The following is a 26,361-nucleotide window of genomic DNA, read 5'->3' as shown; positions in this document are numbered from 1 at the left end:
TAAACGGGTTTACCACCTCAGTTTTACCACTATGTTTTGTCATTGTGTTTCAGTGTTGTTGGAAACAAATTTTCTAAACAATTTTGTATTGTGTGACACAAACTCGTCTCTTAATATACAGAGAACGGCTTTGCCTTTCATATCTAGTTTGTGATCATTTGTGCTTGCACATGGGTGTGGATAATCAGGGGGGTGTTTAATATGCATCACATCATTTACATATTGATTTTCATTGGCTTTCACCTGGTAATAACCTGACCAGTGCTGTTACCGCTGAATACGGGCCAACATGTCTTGTGGCTGCATTGCATTATGGTCTATTGAGGCTGCTGTTGGTGGAGATATTGGTATCTCTGCCTCTTCATGATGGATTTCTCCCTGTATGATTGTTGAATGTCAGTGCAAAATGATGAGCCTAGAAAGAAGCTCTTGCTCTTTGATTCTGGGGGACTGACCAAAAGGTGATGTTTACCGTTGATGTTTTAGATAGCTGGATTTTTTTTGCTATTAAATTCTATTGTAGATGCACTGGAAATATCTCAGTGTAATGTCAAGTTGTCACTTGGCCTGTTATCCATGGGAATATTTAAAATACACCGCTACTATATCAACAAAATGGGCCCAGAAATGCAAAGTACTTTGACAATGGATTTTTTTTTAACAGTGTCACAGTGTTTTAGGGTGGATTTTTCCTTTGAGCTTGAGTTTTTTTTTTTTTTTTTTTACAGTGACTTATAGGTGCTTTAATTCTAGATTAAAGTGTCTGTCTTCTTTTATCCTCTTATCGTTTGGTCATTAGGCCCCACAGACCTAATTTGTCAATGGTGGCATAATAACCCCCAGTCCTAAAGATTGGTGGCTCTGTGCAGGCAGAACATCTGAAGTTATTGATCCAACAGACTCAAATGCCCTTCTGATCCATATCACAGCAGGGTCTTATCAGTGACATACAGGGATTTTCTGTGATGCTCAGTCTCCAATAAAGTTTCATGCATATGAATGCCTGAAGATATTGCAATATGCATTTTTTTCTCTAAAGCAGCAGCATGGAATGACAAGATAACTGCATGATTGAAAGATTGATGTAAATTGAAGTGATTTGATACAAGTGCAACACTCAAAAAGTACTCGCCTCTTTGATTTTTTTGCGCATTTTGATATTAAAAATTACTTCAAAATACATTTTTTTCCAAAATTATTTTGTGTTCTTTTGTGCAATATGTTTTTTATGCAAAAGCCTTCACTCACACACTGTATGCTCTTTGTTAAATGCAGAACCCATTCATTGTCTTCAGTGGACTTGTGCATGTAGTCCAGGTTCAACCACTATGTACTTGTAACTCAAGATTGTAAACTACAGAAGAACTTGGAGCACAGACATGTTGCTCTTTTTAAGAGCTCTGGAGAAGCACCTCAACAAGAGCCAGGCTCTGTGTGTTTGTTTGTTTGTTTGTGTGCTTTTTGCAATGCACAGTGTTTAGGGGGATTACAGTATGCAGTCTTTAGGCCGCACAGAACCCCAGAGCTCTGCATAAAGGAAATCCAGTGTGCGCTCATACACCAGGCAGTACAGTGGAAATCACACAAGCATGAACAAGCTCTATGATGGTGCGCAGTACATTCACATACCAGGAAGTAGCTCAGTGATTTTCCAAAGTTAACGCATTAATAAAATATTTTGTTCAGTGGTTCCCTTAGTTCCAACAACACTGTGCTACCACAGCACTTTGGTGTTGACAGGTAAAGTTTATAAAGTCAAAGGAGCTTCACTCACTCCAATCATGCATTACTGCTCTTGTTATAGACATGCAAGTTACTATAACCTAGCAAACATGTCAGTTCTTATTTGTTATTACTGAACATTGCCAATACTAAGAACTCAAATTATTCTTTATTAACTTTAAATTACAGTTGTTGCCCTTGCTGCTTATGATGAACTATGATTTTAAATTGTATTTAAAGGTTATTGGTTGCTTTAGAGCAATAGACAGTTGAAAACAGAGACAACAAAGATATGAGAGGCTGCAACTGTGTAATGATAATGATTTGCTATTTGATATGCTGATCCCTAACACTCCTTTACATGCAGAGTTGGTTCAGGACTCTGTTGCAATATTATAAAAGCTCTCTGGTCTATTGCCCTGTTCCTTTCCACAGTGGCTCACTCTCTGGATGCACAAGATGCAGCTGTTCCCATGGCAATGTCAACTCTCATTTTCTCTTTACATATGCCTGTTTTTAGGTCCCTTCTTCATTCTCTTTCAATCTCTTGTTCCCTGCCAGGGCAAGAATCCCTGCATTACCATCGATTAGCCCGAGCATTTCATTACGATTTCAGAAACCCAAAGGTCCCTCAAAAGATACAGAGAAAGGTTACAACAATCATTAAAAATCGTATTTAATAATGTAATAATAATGATAACATAATGTAACATAATGCCCCTTTGAAAACAAGTTTGTATGGTACATTCATAAAAGGCTCATATGGCACGATTCATAACACATAATGAATTTAGCACAAGAGAGGCACAATTTAATGCAGTTTTCATTCTTAGAAAGTGTGCTACTAGATTTGTATCAATGGTCACATATTAACAATAGCTGCCCCCTCTATTCATATGTACATGTGCCAGTTAGTTTGAATGAAGGAAACAATTCCTTTTCCAAATACAAGGCCAAATAATGGTAAAAAAAATAAAAGAATCCTCCTGTCACTTTTACTTTTTCGAACATTTTTTTTTTTTTTTTTTTACTTTTGTAGCCTTTTCTGTGTGTTTCTGTTTCTTACAACTTTCCAATGACATCATAGTTCATAGAGAAGGAGGCCATTTTTGCAGGTTATGAAAATCCCAATCCAGTTATAGTGGTGTAAATGCACCTACAGTAGAATGGAAACCGGAATTCCCAAAGCTACCATTGCCCTTCCAATCTGACTTGGGTGGATTAAGGATATTGTGGCAGTTACAGTGAGAACTGTGGCTAGGACAATTGTATTTATTGTTTTGTTTTGTAACCCTACAGGACATCTCCTTTAAAGGCCTTGACAATTCAAATGTTCAACACAGAGAGCATGAAAAGACATATTGCATGGTTTCACAGGCCTTAAAAAACTTGTGCTCACCTATACTGTAAGTATTTATTTTCAGGCTACTATATCAAAGACAGCCAACAGCCTTTTTTTTTTTTTTTTGGAAAAATAGGTAGAAATGGAAGACTGTCCTCACAATCCTCTCCTGGGAAATGTTCTGCTACTCAAAAGACGTGATGAAAAATACACTAACTTTTTAACACAAGAAGGGGACAACTGTTCCACCTTTAACACACAAAAGTTTATTCATAATGAACACAGCCATGGTCAAACTATTGTTATAGGTTTATTCAGCAATTCATTGAGGTAATTAAAGCATTTTCTCACACCAAATATTCAAAGTGAGTAGATTCCTACTGAATATTAGGTTAGGTTATTATGCAAACATTTTGAGATTCATTCCGCAATTAATGGATTAGAGAGATTTTCACACGTCAGATTGTCATTCAGAGATATTTATTATGTTAATTTTCTTAGCTTCTTGTAATAGTGTGTACATAATAGAATCATATTTATTAGTCATTGGTTATAATACTACACAAACATGCAAAAGTTTGTGGAACCTAGAATTTTTGAAGATGAATGTAATTATATGGGATTTTCATCAGACATTGAAGTACACTTCTCTAATGAAGTGAAAACAAAATTCTAGATAGTTATGCGAGCTAAACTGCATCACTACATACAGTATTTTCACATATCTTTTATAGTTTCACATTTTATACAATTTGGTCCATGTTGAAAGTCATGTTTCAAATAAGGAACTTGCCTTTCTAATTCACAAACCAAAAATTATGTTCCACTCAAAGATATTTTTATCCCATTTTTTTTTTACCTCATTCAGTTGCTACCAAAGCCATGCTATTATGATGGGCTAGCATGGCATTGGTAGCAACGGAATTCTTGGAATCTCTACTTTCATGTGATGTCTGGTTGCAGCTCTAGATTTAATATAGTGTGAACTAGAGGCCGATAAAGCAGACCTGGGCCACTTTGGCAACCCCTGAAAAAAGGGCAGCTGCAATTGGCAATGAAAATAATGATGAAAAATATTGGTCAACAACAGTTTTCATACAATAATGGCAAGATAAAAACATTTTTGTCAATGAAAAAAGACAATAATACTTAATGAGATTCATGGGCAAGCAATTGAAGAGTTTAATTCCAAACTGAGATATCTACCATTTAAAAAAAACAAAAAAAACAACAACACCTAATCTTACAAAATGATTTCTGGTATGAAAATAAAGCACATTATGGGTTCCTAGTACAGCTATGAATTATCTCAATATGTTTTCTTATAACATAATAACATTTTTAAGAATAGAATCATCTCCATTTTTGGAATATTGACTGATCAATTTTATGTAGCAACATTTAAGTGTTTTGGGGGAAAAAATGCATTATATTTGGTTGTGTTTTGTTTGGTTTTACCCTTAAAGAGAAAGCATAAGTGTTGACAACTCCACTGATTTCAGAGTCAGAAAAACAAATTGAGTTGAAATTCTAATTTCATCTTTTATTGAGTGGAGAGACTGATGATGTAGGCCTACATGATCACCATGCATTATGATGTTCTCTTTTTTGTAAGGCCAATGACTCATTGGCATCATAGTCTGTAGTTTCATATAAAATATTAATGTGTCTCTGCAAGTCTTTTAAGTCTAGCCAAGTTAACACTTGCAGCACACCTAAACCCCATATCAAACAGCAGCAGCTGCAGAGAAGCCCCAAGCCACCTCAGCTTAATCCAATTTGACTGGCCATCACTGTGGGCGATGCTGGATGGAACATTATGTGAGGTGGATAGAGCTTTTTACTCTGCATTAGTGGAAAGGGATTTATCAGTCCACTTTTGACTTTGCTGTGAAAAAATAAATTGGTCAAATGCTTATATTTATGGCTTTATATCCTACCACAGGGCCATTTTACTGATCAAATTAATAATCCGGCACTCGTCAATATTATTGACATGTAGGAAGACCAGATAAAGATGGATGCCATGGGTCTATGATAACATTTAGAGGCCTTTTCACATTAAGACATGCGTATCATAAAATGATAATTTTTTCATTAACTGACAGTGACTGTTTAGGATTAGCAAATTCTTTGACTCGTTTAATTGTTAAAGGCAGAGCTTACCCACATTTCAAGATTAAACAAAGTTTCATTCACCCTCTTTGACCTTGAAATGTAATCAGAAGATTCTGCTTTTAAGATTAGATACATACTGTAGGTTGGACAACCTCTATTTCTTTTCGTTGGACGCCTCACAGAGTGCGCATCATTTGGAGACTGGTGAATCGTCTGAGGAGTTAGAGCTCCACTGACAGAGAAGGTGCAGAAATAATCTTTTAGCTAATCCATGCCAAACATATCAGACATCTGCCACTCGCAGTGCCGGCCAGCCTTCTGCTTTGCGAGCTCCTCCTGGCACTTGCAGCTAAGGGTTTCTAAGACAATCTCCAGATTATGCCACTATATATCTTACTCTATACTTTCATACTGCATGCTCTCTCTTCTTCCTGCCAACATATCAGGGCCTCCCTGTGGTTTAAATGTCACGAGGATGCTCATTCCAACTGACAGAATTAACTTACAGTCAGCTCAGCAGGCGGAGGGCAAAATGATAGAATGCACAATCAGGAGGTAATGTTACTCACCTGAATAGCAGCCTCATGAAAACAAATAAAATGTGAACAGCCGCAGGAGCATTGTGGCATTGTGATGACCTCAAAACAAACAATCAGCATGCTGTAATTTTCATATGAGTAAACATGGCCGTGTGTGTCATGATCCTGCTATATAATGTGACAACAACAAACAACAGCCTTATTCACTTATTTGAGACGCAATGGCCCACAAACAAGTTATGCAACCATCCTAGAGAAGCAATACACAGATCTTTAGTATCTCTGCATGGTCTCATCAATAGTGTGTATTGCAGAGGTCAAACATTCACATGGACACACTCAAAACATATTTTCCCTTCAGAATATATTCTCTCTCTCTCTCTCTGTCTAAGAGATCAGCCATTTATTCCATAAAAGAGAAGGATCTGGAGAAGGAGTCATTCCTGGGTCAGATGCATGGCAGGCATATTGTAATTTGATGCACTATACGGTACAATGTAATGGAGGAGTGGTTTTTACAATGGCTCAATTTGAAGAACAAAAGTTTGCTTAATGGGATAGCCCGTAATCATTACAGTACTTGACACGCTTGTGTTAACAGAGTGAGTGTTACTTTCTAAGTGAGCTCTAATTATCAGAAATATATGCTTTGTGAACACAGCTGCTTTAAAGGTGCTATGTGTAGTCCTCAGCTTTTCTCATTAAAATGTTGCTGTGAAATTAGTTGTGATGACACAACGATAGCAAAAAAAAGAAAAGAAAAATAGATCAAATGGGACCAGGTGCCAGTGGCAATAATCCCAATGATCTATTTAATTTGGTTCAGGTTGGGAGATCTCAGCCTCTGAAAAAGGAAAAATCCCTTCCAGTAGTCAGTAGAATGGTAAGTTGTGCATCAAATCACCTGGGAGGGAAACTAATGAAATATGCTGATAGAGAGCAGCTCACAGGGATTGTGCAATGTTGTGTTGATGGTTCATTTGACAATGATGTGTTCAGAAAAACCCAATAGGGTTCGTATTATCTGAAATAACTGAGCTATCTTATCCAGTTAGTTCACATTATTTGATTGAGCAAATATGTCTTTAAAATTTACGAATAGAAACAAAATTGTGTCCCAAAATGGGAAGGTTTAAATGCAGGGAGATGCATTGTGCCTGGAAAATCTGAAACAGAAAAGCTTTGGCACCCTCTGCTGTTAAATGTGATTTCCAGATGGCAACTATTTCCCTTGCTGAACTCTGCTGTAGTGATGCAGGACATGACAGAGGGCAGGAAGAAAGCAGGGCAGCCTGAGAGGAAGCAAGAAGGAAAAAAAACAGTGCCTCTGTGAGATTTCAGGACATAATCTTGCTCTAATTATTTCCTCTCATTAGGGTCCTTTCATATGTTTCTTTTTTTCAATATTTTAAGTGGAAAAGGTATATTAAATTGTCTCATCTTGATTAATATTTGATTAATTTAACGTTCATCCATTATACCGTGCAGAAATCCATAAGTTACTCTACGTATAAACCATTCTTCATGAAGAGAAAAATATGTTTCTGTAGTGTGTTCAATGTGTTTTTTGTTCCCAGGTGATGATTCCCAGCGGGACACCAGACTAATTGTTGCTGTTGGTTGTTTCTTATTCACCTAATACCTCGCAGCTTTCCTTGTGCTCCCAGGAGTACGTGCATATTTGCTCGGCTGTTATTTGTTGGGGCAGAGCTTGCCAGCGTGGCGTAGTGTGCTCTGGTTATCCAAGGTGAACTAAGACAAACATTAATTGGTGGCACTGGATCCTCCGCTCTGTGCCCGCTGTGAGCCCACACCACGCTACGGTGTGGCAACCTCATCAACCTTCCCGTTCCAAAATCTCCTCTGACGGGGCGAGCAGCGCCGAGCTCCTGGTTATCATTCATCATCCCAGCAGATTGGCGCGTGTAACGCAGAGCAGGCGGATGGGTCATCCTCACGCTGCGGACCTGGCTGGAGTAAGGCCCTTCCGACGTCAGCGTGATTGGAGAGCTGAGAAATGGAGAGGAGGGCTTGTCATTAAAGAGGGAGGAGGGACCCTTCTAATTCATCTCACTAGTCATCGCTGTGCAGTATAAGTGCTTCAGACAGCTCAGGTACTGTATTAGCACACCTGCACAGGCCCCAGGAGGAAAGCATAGGACTTCTTAGTGGTGTTCCTCACCAGCTCCCTCGGAGATGTACACCAGAGATTACCCCATTAATATATCCCACTATTCACTGGGGGGGATGGGGCAGCTCCCCTCCAATGCACATCTGTAGGATACCACAGGTGGCCTACCCTCGCACAGGGAGGTACCCTGATTGTTTTTCAGGGCTCATCAGCTGAATTGCCGTGTGAGAGGAGAATGTTTGGTGGGATTTGTCGGCTGGGTTCACGCCCGCAGCTTTTACTCTCCCTCTAATCCATCAAATCACTTTTCCCATTTTGGAGTGCAATTTTGAATTATTGTGCCGCTGATTTATTTTTGGGTTTATAACAGCAGTTTTCATCTCAGATTCAATCCATGTATTCCGAATGCCTTATCAGTTGATAAATGGATGGCGGTTGCCAGCTCATCATTTGTAAAGGTAAAATGCAACCCCAAATTCTTACATTATTCCTACTGTATGATCTTGGACTTTTCAATATAAATTTGTGAACATTAACTTGTGAACATATTTGTGAACATGAACAACTAGATTGCAAAGCTCAGAACCAAATAACATTCACAACACTTAACATGTGATACCATCAAGAGACGCGAGCTGCTCCATTAACAATAAATGTGAGGTTGACTTTTTGGACCCAGAGTATGATTGCTGGAGCTTTTACACATAAATGAGCCTAATTTCATAGTAATGCTGAACTAGAGGATGTGTCCCTCTCTGCAGAGAATCACCATGGATACTGTTTCCTATATTCAGTGTTAATGGGCAGCTCTGGACAGTTTTACTTTGATAACAAATTGAAGTCTTGGCTCTCTTTCATCTATTTGGAAGAAATGTGTTCATAAACACTAACCTAGACTTAACTGTCCAACTTTATAGAGGTAACACATATAAACCATGTTTCAGAGTGGATTTTCAGTTTAAAGAAAAACACTTTTGTATTTCACTTTTTGGTTCCCTGCAGCTCAGCTGTCTTTGTTGTGTCCCTCTCCTGGGATGGACGGGGCCTGACAGGTCCCACTCAATATTGTGAGGTGAGTGAATTGTGCCAGATATTATTACAGATTTAATAAACTAAGCTATTGCACAAACAACATAATTTGAATAGGGTGAGGTTAGAAAACAAAAATAAGAAAATTTTCATTTTTCATTAATAAAATTTAAATCACACATTTGAATAGAGAGTTTAATACACAGAAATCAGTTCTGAACAATAATTCTGGCAAAACTCACCCATTCACTCTAATGTATGTGGGTGTTGAACTAGTTGTAATGAAACATAAATTGATGGTATAGGAAGTCCCTAGAGATGTTGTGTGGTGGATTTAAATGGGCTGTCTGGTTGTGATGACAGAGGCACAGTTTACCATAACCATTCATGCTGTTGAAAGCACCTCTGTGAGCAGATGTGATCAGCGGAGGCAGTGTCTCCCTCCAGCCCCAGATTGACAGGCTAGACCAGACCCAGGAGATGGATATCACAAGGGACAGCTGAGCTGCAGGAAACCAATGGTGCAGGCAGTTTTCAGCCAGCCTCATTACAGTGGACAGGTTGATCCAGGTAATTGCTCCTCAGACAAGGTTGACTCCAAAGCACTAATTGTGCGATGCAGTAGGATGGCGATTATGATACAGATCCCTTATTGTAAAAATGAATCCGAACATTGAGACCAGAGCCGTTGCTAGCTTGTTTGGGGGGCCCCCCGCTATTTCAAGCAAACAAATGAATCAAATCTGCATCGACACAAATTCCATATGCATATAAATCAGACCGAAAGCTGCATTTTTCACATAAAAAACTTCTTTTAACTTAGTTGCATTGTTAAGACATCAAAATCGAAAAACAAACATGCAAATTGTAAATACTGAACAAATAAAATGTTTTTTTTCAAAAACAGAATGCTTTGAATAAATTATAAACTTATGTATGAACAAGAATACACATAAAATTAAGTACTATAAAATTACACTAGCGTCAGGATAAAAGTACAAATGACAAATAACAATCCAATAATATATAGCCTATATTGTGCAAAATAATTTCACGAATCAGACAAGAGATACTTGCATCTGGTGTTTGTGGGTCTGCTGAAGAAGACGATGATGGAACTGGTGTCCCCTGACAAGCAGAGAGGTCTGGCTGTGCTGAGGCTGGTCCTCCAAAGTATTTCAGAAGTGCTCCTGCAGAAACATAAAGTTTCTAGGTGAATGAACATATTTTATCATAATTATTACTCATATTGTAATACTGTTGAAATCCAAAACCTGTTCATTGGTAAAATTACATTAGTGACTAGTAACTGGAAGAATAGTGACTAGTCATTAGAAAATAAGCACTAGTGCCTAATTTTAGTGACTAGTGCATTTTAATTATTAAATGTTAAAACGGCCTACCATAGTTACTGTAGGTTAAAAATTTCCCCTTAAGTAGCTTTAAAATACCTTTTCCATACTGTAGGACAATGTTATACAGGCCTACATATTCTGTATCTGCTCGTTCCAACGCATCATTGAAGTGAGTGAAATATTAAACGCCATTTTTTTATGGCTGCGCTATTACATCAAATGGAAAGATCCAGATGTCTTGTGCATCATTACATATATATTTCCCTGTAATTCAGCATGACATATTTAGTATATTTGGAAACCTTGGGATCTTGAGTAGGCTGTGAAACGTGTGTTTGTAATGATAATCCAGCATGAGGGTCCTTAATCCCGCCCTCCCATTAACAACCACCGCCATAACTAAATTGTCAACCTGTGGGAAACACTTATTAAATGCGAGCTGTTTGGATGATTATATACATGCCGAATTTACCAGAACACCCTATCAGTTAATAACAAAGTCTCACGTCATATTTTCATATTTTTTGCCGATAAGTAATACAGAAACAAATTGCCAGATGTTTGAACTGACCTTCGCCTACCGTTCTCCTCTCATGGTGCACAGAGGTGGGAGCCGTGCCGATAATTCTGACCATAAAGCTAGTATGTGGTCAGATGCGGTTCAATAATACCATGATACTATAGATCACGTTAGTTAGCCTAGCCAGCTCTGAAAACAAAATGCGTGTTACTAGGGTTAGCAAGCTAGCTAGGTCTAGATAGCTGGTAACTTTACACCGATCACTGACTGGTATGAATACATTGCCCATAAAAACAGGTTATACGTTTAATTAATATGTCTTACCTCAGCTCTGCAAGCTTTGTTTTTCCTCTGCTTTCTTTCGTTTTCTTTTTTCATTTCCCATGGATACGTCCTTTTGGACGCCTGTCCGAAGGCCATAAACAACGTAGTACGTCAATACGTGAGAATCTGATGTTGACTTTGAAATTGGTTTGCTTGCAAGGCAAAGAACTCTCGAAAGAATAGCTGCTTTATGATCTATCTAGCATACAATAAATGCATTTTATTTTCACCATTATGTGCTTATAATGTATGTGTTTTTGAACAACACATGAGGACGCTTGGTTACCAAAAGTGGCCATTTATATTCGAGGAGGACAAAAATACGGTAGCGCAATAGGGCCCCCTAGCAGTCGCGGGGGCCCTACACAGCTGCGTAGTCCGCATGTAGCGAGAAACGACTGATTGAGACGTTTGTATCTGAGCAAAAGGAGGAATGGATGAGCTGATTTAGGAGCCACATGGTTTGGCTGCATTTCTGTAGCTGTTTTAGGCTGATGCTGTGTTAAGAGGTATACTGTATGATGCACCCACACACATGTTAAAATCCTTCCCCATCTTTAAAACTCTGTAGGAATGATTACACACATTAATCAGCAGTTTGAAGAATCAACAGATGGACAATTTAGTCCAACTGTGTACACCACTATTGTGATCACAATTAGTGTTGTGAAGGAAACAGATTGTCTCTAATTTGCTCATTCACCTCACCTCACCTCATTATAACATTATGTTGTTTAATGTTTGTGTACTACTTGACATAAAAGCATCAGAATCAATTACAGCCTATGCATGGTCTGTCTACATTTTAGTATGGTCTCGTGTGTTTCACTCAGCATGAAAAGAGCATAATCTCTGAGCATTAATCATTATTATTCAGTAGAGCTACTGCTGAATTCAAATCACCAACCATATACTCAAGGTCACAGTACGGGAAAAAAAAATTTTTTTTTACACAGATTAATAAATCAAAGTGTGTGCCCCCAATCAAAATGTAACTGGAATACTGAGTATTGACTGAGGCATCCTTATTTTCCACAGTAAAACCTACTGGATACATATTTCATATCACATCCAAAAGACACTAAAGGGATTCGTTTGAAAGATGTTTGCTTTTCACTTATGACTTCTTGCATGAATGTGATTATTAAACATTCCGAGGCTGTACTTTTCATCTGCTGTGTTCGGGGAATGCAAACTGCCAAAGAGAAGCAGTTGTCTCCAAACCTGCTGTGAGTGCAGACAGATCACTGGTCAATTTACTGATTGGACACTCATCTTATGTGCGCTGAGCAGCAGTGTTTATCCAATACTGACCACTGAGAGAGTACACACTGGGATTCATTTCTCCAAAACACATCTGCAAGAAGAAGGAAATGCTGGAGAAATTGCTAAAGAAATGAAGAATATATGTTAATTCAACCAGCTTCCTCTACTTTTTTACTGTCCATGTCCATGTCCATGAATTTTCTGATTTCTGTTTTTCACAGTGTGAACCTTTTTGTAGACATGTGCTATATAATTGTAATTGCAAGAGAGTGCACTATCTCACCAGCTTGTTTTATTCCTAAAGTATTTTGCAAAGGTGCAGTCTTGGCATTATGCCTTTATATAACTGATAGACAGTAATGCTGTCTTTTTTTAAAGGTCTGTTGAAAACAATGATATGCATTCATAAAATATCAGTGCGACCCCATACCTTGCCCCGCTCCCCTACCCACTCTATATGGCGTGCATACGACTCCATGGAAGGAACCTATTTTTGGCCATTGCTTTGAAAACAGCATATCTGACAATGAAAATTAATAACCGAGTTCTGGTTTTCCCACAGACAGCAAATTGTGAGATGCTTGAAAAGTTTCTTATCAGTTCATTTGAGTGATTACGAAAGAATTTCATTCTCCATTGTCTGCAGCGGAGGCTAATTATTTTATCATAGAAATTTTAATTAGCTGTATCTCAGAGTTAGAGCAGTCCACAGAGCTACAAAAGCTATGATAGATAGAGCAAATAATGTATGTGAGTCTTTTCAGAAGAAGAACTATGCTTCACATAGGACAGTACAAAGAAAATACAGGCTATAGAGTATGAATCAGGAAATGGTTCTTATGAGAATTAAAAAACTGTAGAAGTCTCATTGTGTGACATTCTGCATGGCGTGCAATACAGCTTAGGGGGATGTATTATTGTAAAACCTGTCTCAGAAGGCAGGATGTAGTTAGATGACTCTGTTTCTGATGTACAAACTGTAAACGATTCACCAGAATGGGATTTCTACATAAAATCATTGAAAAGATAAATGTGCAGAAAGGTTTGTATAAACACTGTCAGATCATCAAATTCATGCCTTCTTTGCATCAGGCTGCAAAATGCTTGAGATCTTGAGTTTGCATTTTCACAGGAGCAAACCAAATGTCAGCGGTTAAATGTGAGAGTGACAGAGATTGATTAGTGAGTCATGATTGATTAGTGAGACCGTAGCCATACAAAAGACAATGGAGTTACCAGTATGCTAATGCCAATGATAATATGATGGGCTTAACTCATCCTCTTCTCTATTATTAATTGCTTAGCAGTTCTTTTCCAGGCATCTTCAAGATTGTCAGGTTTTCCAATCCCACCCACTCACTTCTTCATTGCAGGGGAAAATAAATTATAGACAGGAAAATGAAAATGTGGCAGGTGATTTGTCGGAAAGATAGTTTGTTATTGTGTGCATTCAGAATTGATAATTGCCAAGGTGACCTATGATCTTCTTGATTAACAAGGACACAGTTCTTTATCCGGAGTGCTGCAGGGCAATTTTCAGACCCCTTTGTCAGCATGATTTCTGTGCCTTTTTATACCAAATGAATTACACAGATGTACTATCAGTCACCCATATTTTGCTCTCTATAGTGGAAAAACTTGGGAAATTATAGTGGGTTTTTTTCTTAATTTACTCAGTGTTGTCACATAGGCCTATAACAAGGCGAGTCATGTTGCCTCGCATTAACTGAACAAGTATCACTACAAAGATTGAGTGACATTGTTGAAAAAAAAACAAAAAAAAACGGTGTCAATTTCTAGAGGAAAACAGTTACTGTAGGTTTAAGCCTCTCTTTAATGGAAACCTCTATTAAAGACAAAGTTTTCAAGTAAGTTGGAATACTTGTCAATCCACAGTGTGGGGGCAGCTGCTCATGGAATATTTACATAGCCAGAGAAGGGGGTTTGTGGGAGTCTAAGGCCTGGTGGTTGGAACCACATTCAAAGGAAATGAATAAAGGCCCTGAGGATTCATGCAGTGTAGGAGCATTGTCTCTGAAAAAAAAAAACAGGAACACTGCTGGGGAAGAAATACCTTGATTTAAAATTCAGTTATAAACCCAGCCATGGAAGAGGCAAATAGCAGTGTGAGTGGAATGTAAAGCAGAGCGGTATATGCACCGGACTGGTTCTGAAGCATAGTTTAGGTCACACATGCATGACAGGCCCTATCCTCAATGATAGATTCTAGCTGCCTGGTGCCTGGTAAAGCTGCGGCGGGATGATTGTTGTGCAAGAAATTATCTGGGATGCTCTGGTCCCATCACCTATGAGGCTGTGTCCTGTCCAACAAGCCTCTCCTCTACAAACACAGAAATGGGCTTTCCCAGGATTTGCTTTCTACTCACTTATTTAACTTCTTAAGAACCATCCAATTTAATTTCCACCTAGTTTATTACACATGTAATGAATGTATTAATAATTACTAAGCCATATGGTGAACGAAAAACTTTTTTTGCGGTGGTTGAGATTTGGTCCGGTTTGGGAGCTTTCAGCCTCGTTTCCCTCAAAAGAGAATTCTGAAAAGAGAATGCCTTTGAATAGACAGCAGACTGGTGCGTTGAACATCAAAAGCACCTGGGAGGGAAAGTAATGAAATATGCTGATAGAAAGCAGCTCAGAAGGATTATACAATATCGTGTTGATGCTTGATGGACTTTTTGTGGCTGTTTGAGATTATGGCCATTGGTGGTATTAAAGTTTGCTCTTTTAAAGTCGCAATCAAATGAAAAATACGTTTATCCACCATGTTAACTAATTATCTGTATCATAACATACACCTATTAACAATACAGAAAATGCCCCAAAAAATTACAGTTATTATGGTTTTTATATGAAAATCCTGTTACTTTTACCTCCTGGAAAATAGCATCTTTAGTGGTTATTTAATGTCATATCAGTAGGTGTACATAAAAATTCCAACCAATATCTTCCAACCAATCTTTCTCTCAGCCTCTGCCCCTCATCATATAAAACTTGCAACTTCACAAGTGACATGAGTGGCGACATGGTACGGCCTTGCAGTTTTGGGTGCTCATTCCCCAAAAAACCCTGTTTCCTTTTCCTAAGACTAAATATGTACGTGAGAATGTCTGCGCTCTTTTAGTCAAGTCCAAACAAACAAAAAATGTCTCTGATCTTCCATCCTTTTCCTAAGACACCATGCTTGCCTCTGGGGTCTGTATTCATTTCATTTTGTGGAATCAGGAATTTGTGACAGCTCAAGATTATAGGCAAAGCATTTCACAGTGGATTGCTTCACCAGCTACACCGAGTTTGCAATGGGCCTCACTGCCTTATTCTTTGCATGTGTGTTATGGTCCAACACCCGACTTTTGAAAGGTCCGTCCCCAGATTATGTCCTGCAACAACATCCTGTTTCACCTGGAAATATGTCAAATTGTAGAAGACACCATCAAAATGCCATTACCTTTAAACCCTATATTGAAGCTTTATAAGCCTTGCTAAAATACTGAAGACTGTGTGTGTGTGTGTGACTGCTTAATGAACTATGTATTTAAAGTTGTTTTACAATGATTAACTAAAGACATCATCCTCACTGCTGCAGCACCCAGGACTGGTTTTAGGGCTCATCGTCTTTATGCTCCATTCTTGGCAGGAGTATTCATAAAGAAAATGTCTGTGTCAACTAACCAGGCAACACCCAGTTAGATTTACCAGTGATCCAAATAGGTTAGCCACCTACAAATCATGACTTACTGATAGACAGGTACGGGATGCATATTTTGCCCTCTTAGCTGCATCACTTTGATTCACAATGATCCACACTCACTTCCTAATATAAAGCCAGTTGCCAGAAATGGACTCATCTTTGATACCAATGTCATATTCAAGTATTTCAGTCTTGTTCTGGGTCATCAGTGCTTTTAGCTGTTCAGCCTGATGAAATGCAGCCGCAAGGGTTAAAAGAAATGCAGCTGTTAAAAGATGAGATCATGTCACCCCAATAAAGCATCTTTACATTGGTTGACTTTATAACTGACTTTAAGATTTCCCTGATTACTACCAAGGCGCAGCTGGGTCTGGCACATAGTTACATCTTAGGCTTTTTAACAGCACATGAGACAGACCTTGACCTAATATCTTTGAGCATGGACCTTTAGGCTGTGAAGAAAAAAAAAGTAAAATATCATGAAAGTAAAGTCACATCTTGATCCTCTGTCCTTGCACCACTTGGGTCTATTGGTTTTAGTTTGAGAGCACAGTCTGGTGTTTCAAGACACCCTTCTAACTGTGGAGGAGCACGCTGTCTCAGCACACCATATATTTCACCTCATTTATCAATGTAATTATGAGCTGTAATTTAACAATTTTAATAAATAGAAAAAGAAATAAATAGAAAGAAAAATATATTTCAAAATATATTTCAGCTGCACGTGAGGTCTCTGAAAACATTTTAAATGGATTTTTCAGTTGAATAAAACAATGAAGCAAAATCACATTTTGGTGTTTCAGAGCCATTTGATAAGAGTGGCATGGTTTACAAACACTGAGAAAGTTTTCATTCACCAAATTCTTTGACAAGTGATAAAGTGTACAGTCTTCTGTGTGCCAAAAAATAAGGATGACTCAAAGCCCTGCCTCACAGTTGATGGGTATGTCAGCAATATACTTTTGGCAAAATGGAGGCGCTAAATCTTTGATTTATTGCTAAATGCCAAGTGAATGAGAGATCCATATATATGAGTGACAGATCATCTCCCCCTTCAAATCTGAGATGATATAGTGATTCTTTTAAGTGGGGTTAGACACAGACTTTCTCCCTCAATGTGAAAGTGAATGCAAGTGCAGTGTTACCGTTGCTGTTGTTTATGTTGCTGCTGTTTTAAAAGACAAAAAATACTGTCATTGGACCAGAATAATGTCTTTTCTCAACATTGAATTTGATACAAAAACTGAGATATATTTGAGCGAACATCTTCTATGTTCTATATCTTTCTTTTATTATATTGTGAACTTGGAATCATAAGGTTTCATCTGATTTTTGTTTTTTAAATCAAAATTGAGTTATACACATAATCATGATCTTTTAATGTTATTTTATGCTTGTGTAGTGTTTTGTTTTAAGAACCTTTTGGAGTTAAATATTTAGAAAGATAGACAGTGCATAACAGTTTTGCCAGCAGTCAAATCTTTGATGCTCAGTATCTCACAGCTGCACTCCTCCCAGAAAGAACCTTATAACTCCAAGCTCTAGATTGTTGTGTAGCAATGTTGCTAGCAAAGCAAGACTGAATGTAAGTCACGCTTTGTGCAAAACGTGGTTAATACAGTATCGGTACTGACTAGCAAGGATCACGTCTGTTCAGGAGTCAAAAGGCTTTATATCCAGCACATGGGAAATCATCTTGATACATCGATTGACGATTGCAATGTGCAGTATATCTTCAAAGGGCTTAAACCATGCGTCTTTTTGACAGACATTGATTATCTCATACAGTTTACATACGTTTCCCTTTGCATTGACTTGAAATGTTTATGATTGCCGTGCAAGTATAAGTGTAAGAACTGCCCTCAACACTTAACCTCGTCCCAACCGCAGCACTCTGGGCGATTTCTGCAACACTTTTTAATTAAATATGATGAAAAGTAGGAAAACAGTCCTTGAAGGGATGCAAGGAAAGTGCCCACACTTTAATTTGTTAATAGAGCAGTACATCATTAGTGTTATGATGGCACCGAACCATAACACACAAGCCTGTAAACCCTGATCCTGACATACAGTAGACACGACACATGAATAACATTGCACTTACAGTAAGAATGTATCTATTATGTAAATAGCCGTGATTTTATAATGTGGCTATGCGTAAGGATGTTAAAGGAGGCAAACGCAACTGTTTGTCAATGCCACTGCTCTCACAGAAAGACTAGGCATTTTCAGAATTTGCTTTGGCATTGCTCTATCTGTGGAAGTGATTATACACTTCTATTAATGTCCCTGGGAAGGTTCCTTATTTAATCATGCTGCACTAAATAATATGAGTTCTGTGAGGTCTGCCTGGGAAATTGGAGACATTATTGTTGTTTTACTCAAAACTCCACTATGAAGAAACCTTTTCGCAAAGGTTCACAAGTAATATTTAAAAATATAATGATGAAATCTTTTTTGGACATGTGCAACACTAAACCTTGCTATTTATCTGCAGTGCTTAATTTGTAAATGATGAGGTCCCGGAACACCAAGTGGTCGGTGTTCCCGCAAGTCGGTCTGGAGGCACGGTGGTGCTCAGTATAGCCATATAGCTTACTGTAGACCAACAGCCTAAACATTACTAATGACTATATGACCTTAGAGCTCCAACTACTGGGGACCTATAACAATATTTGATTATTGTATAGGCTACCTAATGCTCATTTTGTCCAAACCGATGGGTTTTTACAAACCTGCCCTTCAAGTGCACAACATAAAAATGCCTGCATAGCCTACTTGGCTGTGAGATATCCTAATCATAGCCTACATAAACACATCAAGGAAACTCCAATGGCTTCAACCATTTACCAGACAAATTCTGGCTTGAGTAGCTACGCATTAATATTCAACACAAATACTTTCATACGATATCTATTTTGAACGTGGGAAACAATGTCAGCGAATAATGAAATGACAGCAATAAAACGTGTCATGGTCATGCCATGCAGCTAGAAGTAGACCTAAATGCTCAGATGGACCGCGCTGGTTTTGAAATGCCCACATTGATGTGGGGCTTACAGCCCTTCACGTCAACCAATTATATTACCAATTATTTCTGGACACTCAACATAACATGCGCAATTGCCCGCATATTTAACTGTGGGACTTACAGCAGAGAACTGTAACACGTTTACAAAAAAGAAAATGCTTACCTTGTTTTTTTTACCTTGCTTACCTTATTTTTTCCAAAAATACTCCACACAGCGGACATACGGACAGTAAATTCAACTGTCTCTTAGCCATGACGATGTCTGAAGTTTACCATAACACACTCTGCAGAGCAGCTCACTCATGTAACGTGATTACCATGTGCTTGTTGCTACTTTCTAATAGGGTAATCACCTGTCTTCATATGGAAATGAGCCAATTAGGCTTTTGGAAGGGAGGGGAAAGGAAGAGTTAACTATTGTAAGTATTACATGGCAGACCAAAAAAAAAAACATTCATGTTCATGCAGGATCCGGCACTGCGGTGCCGGATCCTGTACGATCCTGTCCGGAAATTAAGCACTGTATATCTGTATTAATTCTATAGAGGGGAGAGGCAGATGTACCACTTTGTTCTGTACAGTTTGTTGGAGAAAGTAGCAGTGGAGTTGTAAAGAGAAGAGAAAATACTCCCAGATCTGACCATTAAAGGAATTTAGAACTTATGTAATAAGAAATGGTGTAAAAAGTTATTCCAAACCTGCACAGGAGGGTAAACAAAAGACAGTTGAAGAAAAACTTATTTCAGAGCGGCTCATTTGGGGTTTACCAATAAGTCATCCTGCTGAGACACCCAGAGGGAGGGGCCCATTATCACTGTACTCAGACAAAATGTAACATATGGTCTACCTGGTGGTGATGGAGCTGAGCTGAAAATCTGAATTCCCTGCTCTCTGGAGAATTGACACTATATGCCTGCAAATGTGTGTGTGACTGTGTGTGTGTGTGTGTGTGCCTGTATGCATTAGCAGGCAAAAAAGAAATCCATATTTTTTCTACACTCAAAAAAATAACTCATTAGTTCAACGTATTTTTATTATGTGGCAAATTTCCACGTAAAATAATTAGGTTAATCCAACTGTATCTTACCATGTTCATTACATGTAATTAAAATGTTTAGGTCAAACATATCTATATTACATTGACCCAATGTGTTTTCCCCCCAAATCAAACATATATATATATTACGTTGATCCAATGTGATTTGGGCCCAAGTCAAACATATCTATATTATGTTGATCTGATATGAATTGTTTCCTGGATGCATTTCTTTCAGGTTTTTACATGACCTCAACGAAAAACTATCATGTTCATAAAATGACAACTCAAATGGCATATTAAGGTGTTTATTCCAAATCTTTTAAGTGTAACTGACAAATTTCAAAAACCAGGATAAAGAGACAGAGAAACGGAGAGAGAAATACAGAGAAAGAGAGCGAGAGAGAGATAGAAAGAGAAAGAGGGAGAGACAGAGACTAAGAGGAGTCCAAATCTGCTCTTGTTAAAAGGTACTTTTAAAAGAACATCATGTAATGTAGAGTTCTATAAAAATTATGTAGAATCCTTTAGAAGCATGCTTGTGATAGGAAAATAGCAAAGCATGTAACCCCTAATAAGCTCCCTAAGAGTACAACAACTATATACATGAATACCAAACATGAATTCTAAATAGCCTGACATTTTGATTTTCTCCATCTTTAGGCATTTGTTCCATCAAGCTTAAAAAAAAAAAAAAAAAAAAAAAAAAAAAGCATGATTCTGCCCATCAGTTAAACATTTTTTTTCTTCTTCACATTTTTAACAGCCTGTCAGGTGTTGTAACATTTCAATGATAAATGCTTTAATGCTAGCCATTCTCAGAGTGACTGAAGGATAAATGCAGAAACATTTCCTCCCATAATTACATTTCCCTGACAAAGAAAACAATAGCAACAGTAACAAATCAGAAGTTGACAAAGGTTAACAGCTAAAACAAGGTAAACTGCCTGCACATGAACACATGTGAGTGCATTTCAGGTAGACAAAAGTTGTGATGTCTACCGACACATCATTATCGTACGTTTTTGGACTCTGTCCGACCGTTTCTGTCCATCAAAGTTGAACTTTTTTTTTTTAAACACCTCAAGTGTATTGCAGACTGGTTGGGTAGCTCAGATCCAGAGCATAAATCAAACCAAGAAGCCTGGTACAGGTGCAGGCAACACTTGGAAGGCCACTGAGCACCGTCACTCCCTCAATGACTACTCCCACATCTTCAGGATCCCCATGACCATCTGCTCCTTCTCTCGCTCCACGAGGTCACAGTCCTTAAAGACATAGAACACAGCACAAAATCACTGAAGTTGAGCAAATATTTGTATCATAAGCCATTATATACAATATCTCATCAGGGGCTGAATTTCAGTGCGGGATTGCGGGTATTGCGCATAATTTAATCGATTCCCGCAAATCTAGCACTTATAATGTGGGAAATTCCCACACACATTTACAGCAATGTCTAATAATGTTCAGCCAATGTTTGAACCGGTGCGGAATGCGGGACGACTAGCCGGAAGCGCTGCATCAGACGGACCGACTTCCGCTGACAACACACTTGGCGCGCTCTCTCTCCCTCTCTCTACAAGGCTACGAGCCCCCTCTGCTGTTGCAGCATCTCTTGCTAGCATATACAGACAGGTTTCGTTTACATGGAGCCTTTTAATCAGAATAGCAGCCCAATCAGAATAAAAATGCCTCATATAAACACCTCAATCAGAATAAACTGTCCCGATCCGAATTAAATTTCATTCCGTTTGAGAGGGGTGGTATAACCCTTTCATAATCCGGTCGATGGATGAAATTTCGTCATGTAGACGCTCATTCCAATCACTTTCTTTATCTCACCTCTTTCTGCACATGCTCGCGCATTTAACGTAAGTAACGTCAATAATGTTACCCTTTTTTTCCGTGAGGATTCGAATGGATGTGCTTGTTATTAACCCCAGGGCGCTCAGACTTGATGTAGGCGGTGCAGCCCATTGTTATATCAAGTCCTGCCTCTCTGGGCCAGTTTCGGTTTACAGCGGTGAAAATTACAAATGGACCCAATCATTGCGGGGGCAAAACAAAACGTCTTTTTCTGACACTTACGGAGTCGTATGTTTTGATAAAACTGTTGCTTCATCAGAAAGAACAGCAGTAAAGAAATAACCGACGCAGGTCCATCATTTAAAAACATAAGCCCATGTTAGAGTGCTGGATTCGGTGTTTTGCGCATATCAGAAACTTTTATTCTGATTACATACTGTGGAGCATGTAAACGCACATCTTAATGCGATCGTTATATTTAGTGCTCACGTAAACACTTGTGTGGCAGTCTTCCTTCGGAATGATTTCATTCAGAATGAAAAAAAGGGGAACCCGCTCAGAAAAAAACATCGGACCCTGAAAGGACTAGCTCAAACGGCAGTAGCCTACCAGTAATGTCTAAACTAAAGTCAAAATTCTCTGATTACAGCTTCTTAAATGTGAATATTTTCTGGTTTCTTTACTCTATGACAGTAAACTGAATATCTTTGGGTTGTGGACAAAACAAGACATTTGAGGACGTCATCTTGGGCTTTGGGAAACACTGATCGACATTTTTCACAATTTTCTGACATTTTATAGACCAAACAACTAATCGTTTAATCGAGAAAATAATCGACAGATTAATAGACAATGAAAATAATCGTTAATTGCAGCCCTATTCCAGAGAATACTCTTACTTCTCACATATTCACAACTCCTTTTCCCGCACTGACTTCTTTCTCACTAGCAACTCAATCATACCTAATGTCTCAGACACTAAAATCCATCCCATCTTGATGAGTGATTATGCCCCTGTCTCTTTTTCCCTAAACACCAAGTACCCCAAGCCTCCCGTTACAAGATGGCACTTTAATACCTCTCTGCTCAAAGATCTTGATTTTGACATCTACTTTAAAAGAGAGTAGGCGTCCTTGGTGGAAATAAATAATTCTCCCGAAACATCAGCAACGCTACTATGGGAAACGGCAAAAGTAGCACTGAGAGGAAAAATTATATCATATTCATCATACAAGAAAAAAAAGAAATGGAGATTGAAAAGGATTTGGAAGAATAACTAAAAAAACTGAATGACTCCTATGCCAGTAATCCCTCTGAACTAACCCATAACAAATTAAGAGAAGTTAAATTCCAACTAGATAACATAATTTAAAAAACACAATTCATGATAGAAAGATTAAGACATGAAAAATTTTAATATAATAACAAATCAGGAAAGTATCTAGCAAACCAACTTAAGCGTACTAAAGAAAAATCTATAATTTCAGTGGTGAAGGATTCAGCAGGGAAGACAATGTTAACAGCTGAAGACATCAACAACACCTTTTGATCATTTTACAGCAAAATTATACACTCCTGACCATGAACCACATGCATCAGATATTGACTCCTTCCTAAGGCTGCGTTCACACATCGTGTTTTTTCCCCAACCGCCAGCGCCATTTTCTCATTAAAAGCAATGGGAAGTTCACAAAAGGTGGCTGCTCCCGAAAAGCGCTGCAGCCGGCTTTTTTTTTCTTTCAAAAGTTGAGAAATGTTAAACTTTTCAGAAAAGCGCCGGATGACGTGAACCGCTTTTTCGAGCCGACCAAACGCGATCACAGAGATGCTGGCCGTTTCCCATAGCAACAACAAATATGGAGAAAGTGAAAGTGCCGGTGGAGAAATTGGATGTTGTAATAAGTGAATTTCCTTTACCGCAACAGCGATCTTAAAGGCAGTATGGATTATACTGGACATGTATTGGAAATATTTGGTAAGCCTTTGCTTGTTGCACAACACTGTTTTGTCTGCTAGAAGTGCTAACCAGCTGGTTAGTGAGCTAGCAGCTGCTCAGCTAACGTCAGGTGGTGTTGCTGTGATCCGCTTTTTATTTCTCCTCACAAAAAGTGCTCCAGGCTTTTTATTTTTCCACATCAAAAAACGCTATGTGTGAATGCAGCCTAAACAACCTAAATCTTCCCAAACTGACTAAAGAACAGGCAAATGAATAGGATAAACCACCCACACATAATGAATATTTTAAAGCATTCAACCAAATGCCAAACAACAAAGCACCTGGTCCTGATGGTTCCCTGCTGAATTCCTTAAACCTTTTTGGAGTACAGTTTCACCACTATTCATCAGTATGTGTCAAGAAATTAAGCATAGTTCCAAAATTCCACAACACATACAGCCTTCCTCTCAGTGCTACTGAAGCCGGACAAAGACCCAAGGACTATTTAATTTGATAAACACCACTAAAAACCATAATCGCCTTCCTTGATGCCGAAAAAGCTTTTGACAGAGTAAACTGGACATTTCTATTTGCAACATTAGCCTACACAAATTTGGTTTCAGAGAACCATGTCTCCAACAACCATCACAAGATAAGTCTTTATGCAGATGACGTATTACTGTACCTCCAGACCACATCAAACTCATTGCAAGAATCCATTAAGATCATTAACCAATTCTCCAAGATATCGGACTACTCAATAAACTGGACCAAATCCACAATTCTGCCATTATGTGAGGGGGATTGGAATGCTGCATCACCAAATGTACCTCCTCCTATATCTGTTGATAATATGAAATATTTAGGCATAAACATCTCCGCCCAGCTGTCAGAGTTGTTCAAATTAAATTTCACCACACTACTAAAAAACATTGAGGATGACCTAAACCGCTGGATGAACCTTCCCCATTCTCCATTACAGGTAGAATAGCATCAGTTAAAATGATAATATTACCCAAAATCAACTATCTCTTTGCAATGATCCCAACCCAACCCACTACCAACTGGTTTCAATCACTGGACTCCATAACAAACAAATTGTATTGGAAGAATAAAAAACAAGGATTAAACTAGCAACACTACAAACAAGACTAGGTCAAAACCTGGTATATGGCTGGACCGTGTATGGGTGTGCCACATGCCACGGCCGACCAATGGTGTAACTTCATCACTCAGTCCGTCAGTGACAGACATTCGCGTTTATAGGGCTGGCCCCGCTGTTGCGGTCCAGCCAAAAATATCATGTCACTCACCTGAGAAGGATGCTGTTGCCGTCAGTGTAGCTGTAAAGCCACTGTTTGAATTCAAGCGGGAGAGACGCAATCAACCACAGTCTTGCAATGCTAGATCCAAGTCAGCCACTCAAATCGCGCATTTAGTTTGCTTTTGAAATCCTGGTGGAGTTTAAGCCAACCATAGCTGCTCTGCTCCCCCTCCACCCCCTACAGGACTGCTATGCTTACTGCTGTGACTACCACTTGCCACCAAACCAAGAGAAAGCTGTCTCTGGCGGCTCTGTGCACGAGAACTAAATATTCTAAAAGCCTTCATTTAAAGTACGATCTTAAATGTTGAGCATGTAACTTCAATGTAAGCTCTTGTAGCCTAAATAAAAGTTCAAATGGAAAATTATAGGGCTACACATCAGGGGCAATAACGTCAATATCATATAAATGTATAGACTGTGTTTGTTTTGACTTACCGCGGTCCAGGACAAGCCAGCCGGTAAAACCTCTGCTGTAGACTGTTAATATACAGACTAAACAGAATAATAGTCCATACATCCATACTGATCTCCGTTCGAGCGCGTCCTGTCTCCTCTCTCCACCGTTGTCCTCTCCACCATGCCCACGGCCTGATCCTCCCGATCCAAGTCCCGGTCGCTCTGGTACCCATCGGTGCCGAAAACGCAGTTCGCCGGACACCCAGTGACGCATCGGCGTCGGGACCCCCGCTGAAATCTCGGCCGGATCACTGGGAACAAATCGCCGCCCAGCTATCGGCACTGGCCGGAACCGTGCCCCTGGGAAACTCCAGGAAGCGTCGGCAGTAAACCCTTGGCGCACCGAAACCTCCATGCTTGTCTGTTTCTCTCTCTCCGTCGACAGAACAGAGGGCTGTCAGGTGGACTGAGCTCGTGCATATGCATCGAAATAAACAGCGATATGATATACTTGTACAGATTCTACTTTAGCTTCAGTTAGCTTCAGCTTACATGCATGATATTGGTCAGCCTGCTTACTGTGTGGGAGAAACGGGCTCCCAATCTCAGTGGAGAAACAAGATGGCGGAGAAAACGAAACTTAAATTTCTGGCTCTGTGATCTATGATGTGCCACGTGCCACGGCCGACCAATGGTGTAACTTCATCACTCAGTCAGTCAGTCAGTGAGTGACAGACATTCACATTTATAGGGCTGGCCCTGCTGTTG

General features: G+C 39.0%; 1 protein-coding gene across 1 annotated transcript in view; it reads right to left on the bottom strand.

Annotated features, from left to right (window-relative positions):
- LOC139659570 (protein eyes shut homolog) overlaps positions 1–26,008 on the bottom strand; it is a gene marked incomplete at its 3' end in the record, with an annotated part of 119,778 nt that extends 93,770 nt beyond the window's left edge. Inside the window, exons 1-4 of the mRNA XM_071537878.1 lie at positions 25,721–26,008; positions 21,338–21,393; positions 7,364–7,731; positions 6,911–7,013 (exon numbers count right to left, since the gene is read on the bottom strand). Of these exons, the coding sequence (XP_071393979.1) occupies positions 6,911–7,013; positions 7,364–7,731; positions 21,338–21,393; positions 25,721–26,008 (815 nt within the window). The remainder of the gene's footprint in view (positions 1–6,910; positions 7,014–7,363; positions 7,732–21,337; positions 21,394–25,720) is intronic.
- Between the last annotated feature and the right edge of the window lie 353 nt (positions 26,009–26,361).

The sequence above is a fragment of the Centroberyx affinis genome, unplaced genomic scaffold (genome assembly GCF_046629955.1).
Source record: "Centroberyx affinis isolate AG114_WGS23_722 - 3 ecotype Tasmania unplaced genomic scaffold, CSIRO-AGI_Caff_v1 ptg003143l_1, whole genome shotgun sequence".
Taxonomy (NCBI): domain Eukaryota; kingdom Metazoa; phylum Chordata; class Actinopteri; order Beryciformes; family Berycidae; genus Centroberyx; species Centroberyx affinis.
Note: the sequence above shows the minus strand (reverse complement) of the source record. Positions and strands in the feature narration are given on the sequence as shown.